We start from the raw sequence: 6,409 nt of genomic DNA, 5'->3' as shown, positions 1-6,409 counted from the left end.
TTTTTTTTTTTTTTTTTGGTTACTAATTCAGATATGCTGGCTTGCTCACCAGTTTTCTTTGTGTTGATTGGGAATGTGGATGCAAGTAGAATAAATAGAGATTCATCGTGAAGGGGATTTGAAGTTGGGATGAGCAGGTGTTCTGGTGGCTAAGTGTGATTCTTCTATTGGATGAGGCAGGGGAAAAAAAGAGAAAATGGAAACAAATAAAAAATGTACCAGTAGTGAGTCCCTGCTTTCTGTGTTTCTGCAGTGGCTGCTGTCTCTGGGGTTTTGTTTTGAGTCTGCTTGGGACAGCTTCCAGTGATGGTGCTTTGTTGTCAGTCACAGACCCATGGTTCAAAATCAACAGAGACCACAATGGTTAGGGGGCTTCTACTTTCCACTTGGATCGGAAAAGCCACAAAAATCCTGTACCCTGGTCCACTCTGTGCTAAAAGGTTGTTGTGGAAGAGTTGAATCCCAGTCTTCAGCTCATTCCAGGGCCCATCTACCCAGAGCAAGTTTCATCCCTTCCCCCCTTCACTCTGAACTCAGCAGTGGCCCAACCCAAGGGAGTCTCTGATCTGTTTCTCAGCAAGTTTATCCACTTACTCAGTTCAGCTCCCAAAGTTACTGTCAGAAGCTCCTGGTGTGGGTATTTCAAGTCCCCGAAGCCTCTTTTGGTTCCATAGTGCACCCTCCCCTTTTTCTCAGTGGCTCTCCCTGTATTGCTAATATGATTGCTGTTTCTCTGCCTCTCCATCTCCCTGCCAGCTGGGCAAGTTTATTTTCCCTGGCTGTTTGATCTGCTCTTTTTCTCTCTCCAGAGAATCTGGCACCCTCTTACTTACTCGGCTGTTCACAGCTCCAGAATCCCTGCTTCTAACTGCTACACCTAGTTTTCCAGAAATTAAGATGCTAGAGGGAACAAATGTATGTGCTATAGGTAAAATGCCATCTTCCTGCCTCAAAGGCTGTAACTCTTTATGGAAGTAGATTGCCTCATCTTCCACCCATGGAATAGCTGGTGGGTTTGAATCATCAACCTTTTGGTTAGTGGCCAAATACCTTACCACTACACCACCAGAGTTCCTTTGGCATATAATGGACCCCTATAAATATATACTTAATGAATATTAGTCTTATCCTCTCAGATTTCAGTGTCAGTAGGACAGGTGGTCAGATAACAGTTTTTTATCCTGTCTCTGTTTTATCTTGTTTTATAACCCAGATCATTATTAGTCCTAAGGAAATTGTAAAAGGAGTATTTGTTAAGGTACTTAGAGTTGTACTAAATTATTTGTAGTGTATCATCTCTTCATCTAATTCACCTAAGCCATAGAAAGTTATGTGTAGTCTCACAAAGTATGAAAAGTACAACATTGTTTTATTTGCTGTTCTAAATCACTTTTTTTAGGTGTAGGATACCACATAGTCATGGTGAAGGAACCTCACTGTGATGTTGAAGAAATCTCCAAATTGATTCATAATCATATACCAGTAGCCACTTTGGAGAACAGTGTTGGAAGTGAATTATCATTTATTCTACCCAAAGAGTACACACACAGGTATGGATCCAGAGAATGCTAAATGGTTGATTTTTTTAGAGCCAGGAATATTTTTTCATTTTCTTAATTTCTTGAGACTTAGCAAGTAGAGTTTATTTAATAAGTCAAAATTCCAGTCATATCTGTCACTTAGTTTTCTGGTGTTCATTGGTTATAACTCATGGTTACACATTTTTGACTTGTACACATTTTTAGCCTGTGAGGAGAAATATTAAGATAATGGAAAAATGGCTCAAATGGTAGTTTCCGGAGGCAGGGGTGACAAGAACCCAGATGAAATAGACAGTTTGACTGTACCATTTAGCTCTTTAGAAAGGTAAGTGAAAACTAAAAGTACTTATTAGTGACTTTCAGAGAGTATGTTTTTTTTTTTATCTTCTTGCCATATATACATAAGTACTTAACTTTGGTAACTCCAGATTCAAGCCAGTTTTTATATTTAAGAAGAATATGAAGAACGTTAAATTCTCCTTTTCTAAGAAAAAGAGGTTCTAGATAGAAAGAGGGAAATGATGTTCAAAGGAAATCAGGAAATTAAAGAGTACTATAAATTAACAACAAAGCAGGAATATGTCACAAAATAGAAGAGAAGGAAGGATACCTGCATCATTTGAACTATATTTACTCACTAAATCGGAAAGATTTTAAGAAGCAGCTGTATGGGACAGCATATCAGGCAACTGAGTAGAAGCAAGACCTACTCATAAGCTGGACTGAAAGAATGAAATGTAATAGTGAATTGTAAAGAAAAGACACTACCACTGGGCACACATGGCTGTTGACTCATTTGGGAAAAGTGGAAGTCAGAAGTTATGTTGCTACTTTAGCATAGTGTGGTAGTTGTGATCCATATCTTCTTACTATTTACTTGGACTTCCTACTCACTGTAAATAGAGACAGGAAGAAGCTTCAAGAGGTGAGCAACTAATTCTAGATTTCTAGGCCATCATTTCAGATATGGATTCACTATGGAATAAAATTAAAATCATAAAATTAAGGAAGAATATATTTATTCAGAATGATTCCTCTCTAATGGGGAGCTTTTTAAACTAAGAAATGGTAAGAAGAAAAATTACCTCATAGATCCAGTATTTCAGAGTACTGTCTAATATGAAAAGACTGAAATGATGGTTGAATTCTTAGTAATATCCATTCCAGCTAGGATTGATAACTAGCAGTAATTGAGCACTACTTTCTGCCAGATATTTTCATAATATGTATTTATTTGCCCAGAAAATGTAATAATTGAAAAAAATTAGTTATGTGTATTCCAATTAATTGGATATATCTAACAAGGAAAGTTACCTTGAATTTTTAAAAATATATATATTTTATGGGGCTGTTAATGAAAGCTTACACAAAAAATTAGGTCTGGTTTGACAATTTCTACACAACAAATTGTTTAGAGAAATTAATCACATTTTTCACAATGTGTCAACATTCTCCTTAATTGCATTCTTTTGTTTCATTTCATTTCACGTACTTTGGTTTCCCTGTGCCCTCATCTGCTCATCTTTGCTTTAGAGTAACTATCACTTGAGGTCACCATTTAGCTAAATAACAAATTGACACACAAAATAAAGGATATGAGAGCTCCTATTCATAAGTATGGTGCTCTCATAAAAAAAATCTATATGAGACCAAAAGTTACTGTGAAATTAAAAAACAATGTTTTATCTTGTTGTAAAGCAATATTGAGACTTGTTAAAATGTAACTTAAGTTTAATATATGGCAATGGAATGATATCCAGTATTTCAAAGGGATAGACATGTAGGAGAGGTATCAGGGTAGTGCTGCATATCAGGGAATGTGCATCTGCTCAAAGTTCATGAACTTGAGGATGGATACATGCTGGAAAACCACTGGGTGACAGTAGAAAGAGAAATAAGTTCTATATTATTGGGTAAAATTCCTGTGACCTAATAGGAGGTAGTGCATAATATATTCTTCACACAATGTTTGAGCAAGACAACATAGTAAAGGGGACTATTCAAGTGAGGGCTTGTTGTACATGTCTTATTTACCTCAAAATGGGTTCCCTAAAAAGTTCTTTACTTTTCTTGCCTACAATTACACCTACTAAGAGAAAGAGGAGATGAGAAAGAATCTGGTACTCAAAATCTAATTATAATCAATAAGAAATGTTGTCTACATGATTGATTGAATTGGTTTAATTGCACTGAAAGTGAAAAACATTGAATTTGCAAATGTTGTGCTATCTGTATTGTTAACAGCAATTTAGAAAAGAAACTGTTGCCTGAAGAAAAAAGGCAATATCAGATACTTAGGGAAAATTTACAAAATCATTGTGAACTTTATGGCAGCAGAGAAGGAAAGGACTTGGTAGATTTAGATACATGCCCAAATTGGAAACTATATGGCATAACTTATGAAAGGAAAATAACTCAAGGCTCTTTGGAAGCTTCAAAAAGGATATTCTGGCTACAAGATCCTAAAGATAAAGAAAATAGAGTGATACCTAAAATCAATGAACAAAATAAATATGGAACTTTAACATCCCAATCTGTTATTCAATCAGAGTATGAAAAGTAATGTCATTTGTGTTTCTTTGAGGCATGTTGGCTCCTGAGCAAGGCTGACTCCTTATCAGCAAAGTTGGAGAGATATTTGAGAATTACAAAAACCTAGTTGGTAGAGCAAAATCTGAGCTACTATTTGAGATCAGGACCAGCATGTTAACCAGAATGAAACGGTAGGGCAATTAGAATGTGAACATGACAGATCCAGATAAAATGTATGGAACGAGTTCTTCTTTGGCAGGACCTTTTGAAGTATCCTGATCCCTTTCCTCCACTTTTGCCTCTACTTGTCTCAGTGCTACAGAATGTCAAATTTGGAAACTGGCAATAAAAAAAAGAATAGCTAAAGTTATATTTTGACCAAGAATGTCAAGGAGAGGAAGCTTCAGTGCTATCATTAAGGAAGCAGAACTCTTCAGCTCTTGTTTCAATTCAGCGTTTTTAAATAAAGAGAATGATTTTTCTCTTTTTAAATTTTAAAATGTAGGAAAGCAAACAAAAAGGAAGGAGAAATTTTCAGGGTGCCTCTCAAGTCATTATAAAGTGACCATTAGTTAAAGTGACCATTAGTTAAAGTGAAAGAACATTGTGACATGTGAGAACAAAAAATTAAATGTACTTACTTTATCTTTTTACAAATAATGGCTCTTGAGCTTACAAAGAGTAAACCAAATAATTCAATCACTACTTTCAAGTCAGATCCAACTCATAGCAACCCCTCCTTGGGTTTCCAAGGTGGTATCACTATGGAAGTAGATTGCCCAATTATCTTTCCGAGGAGTGGCTCATGGATTTGAACTGCCAGTCTTCTGGTTAGCAGTCAAATGCCTTAGACGCTATGCCAGAACTCCCAAACCAAATAGTAAGATTAAATCAGTAGTAAATCAAATTGAAAGACTAAACCAGGTTGGGGTCCAAGATGGCTGACAAGGCAGATACATTCTACAGACCATATCTGATCCAGACTCTACAACAAAGACTAAAAAAAAAAAAAAAGGAAAACAACTACAGATGTAAATCCTGGATCCCATGACTTCAAAAGAAAGGATAAGGTTGATAAAATACTAGTAAGAGGAAGAGAGTGAACAAAAACTGTGAACAAGGAGCAGTAAACTATTAACCAGTGCAGAGTGGCCATTTTTAATTATTGCAAGCAGTATTTTGATTGGAGTAGGAAACAAATAACTGGTTCCACTTGCCCAGTACTGCATCAGCACCCACATCAGTGATCAGGCAACCAGGAAAGTATGTTCTCTCCCTTGCCTTGCATAACCTCCCGGTGACCAGAAATGTGCCCTGGCTACCCTCACCTACAATGTAGTGAGTCTAACTCCTCACACTTCTAGTGGTGGACTACTTTATTTATATATTTATCTTTCTGCTTATAGAAGTCCTTCCCCACTGGGCACAAAGGAGTATCTGCCCCTAACCCTCCCTTATCAGAAGTGTGCAGCCAGATGGAAAGAGTGTTGCATTCCTGCACATCTGTGTTTTGTGGCTGACACTTTTGACAGTACTGTACTGCTTGTTTTCTTTCTTTCTTTTTTTAAAACTCTTTTTTCTTTCCTCTTTGTCCTTCCCTCTTCTCCCACTTCTTTTCATCAGCTTTATTTTCTTTTATTTCTTCCTCGTCACCCTATTTTTTTCTTCTTTTCTCTTTCTTTTTGCTGCTATCCTCACATCCATGATCAGCAGAACCTTCCTCCCAACTTCTGTGAATGGCAATATGATCTCTCCTGGAGTGAGCTTCATGTTTCTGCTGCATCTGTGCTTGGTAGCTAACATTTGCTCATGGTTATTATTTTTTTCCTTCTCACTTTTCTTTTCTTTCTTCCTTTCTTCTCAGTCCTTCTCTACCCCTTTGCTTTTTCCCCTTTTTTTTCTCCTACTTCTCCTACAATTTTTTTCTTTAATTTTTCTTCCTTTTTTCATTTTTTTAAAAATACCTTACCTCTCACTACCTCTGCATTCAGTAGAGCTGCCCCTGACCCTATATATTTGATGGTTTGTGCCCTCAAGGAGCTAGTGCCACATATTTACCACATCCATGCCTATCACTTGTGCCAGTACTATGCCACATTTGTTTCTTGTTTTTGTTTTTCTTCCTTTTCTCTTCTCTTTTTCTTCTTTTTCTTTCTCCTTATGTCTCCCATTTCCCCTCTCCATTTTTTTTTTTAAATTTTATTTTATTTAGATTTGGGTGAAGATTTACAGAGCAAATTCACTCTCGATACAGCAGTTCACATATACTTTGTCTCATGTCATTGACCACAGTTTACCACAATGCAACAGCTCCCCTCCAATTTCCTCCCCAAGGT

The 6,409-nt window shown here is 36.7% G+C and overlaps 1 protein-coding gene across 1 annotated transcript in view; it reads left to right on the top strand.

Annotated features, from left to right (window-relative positions):
- Positions 1 to 6,409, top strand: part of LOC103212350 (phospholipid-transporting ATPase ABCA3-like) — a 259,404-nt gene that overhangs the window by 30,726 nt on the left and 222,269 nt on the right. Inside the window, exon 4 of the mRNA XM_042783340.1 lies at positions 1,400 to 1,550. Within this exon, the coding sequence (XP_042639274.1) occupies positions 1,400 to 1,550 (151 nt within the window). The remainder of the gene's footprint in view (positions 1 to 1,399; positions 1,551 to 6,409) is intronic.

Source organism: Orycteropus afer, unplaced genomic scaffold (assembly GCF_000298275.1).
Source record: "Orycteropus afer afer isolate SDZICR_OR568_19922 unplaced genomic scaffold, OryAfe1.0 scaffold00925, whole genome shotgun sequence".
NCBI classification, from domain to species: Eukaryota; Metazoa; Chordata; class Mammalia; order Tubulidentata; family Orycteropodidae; genus Orycteropus; species Orycteropus afer.
The sequence above is the reverse complement of the archived record's forward strand: the minus strand, read 5'-3'. Positions and strand labels throughout refer to the sequence as shown.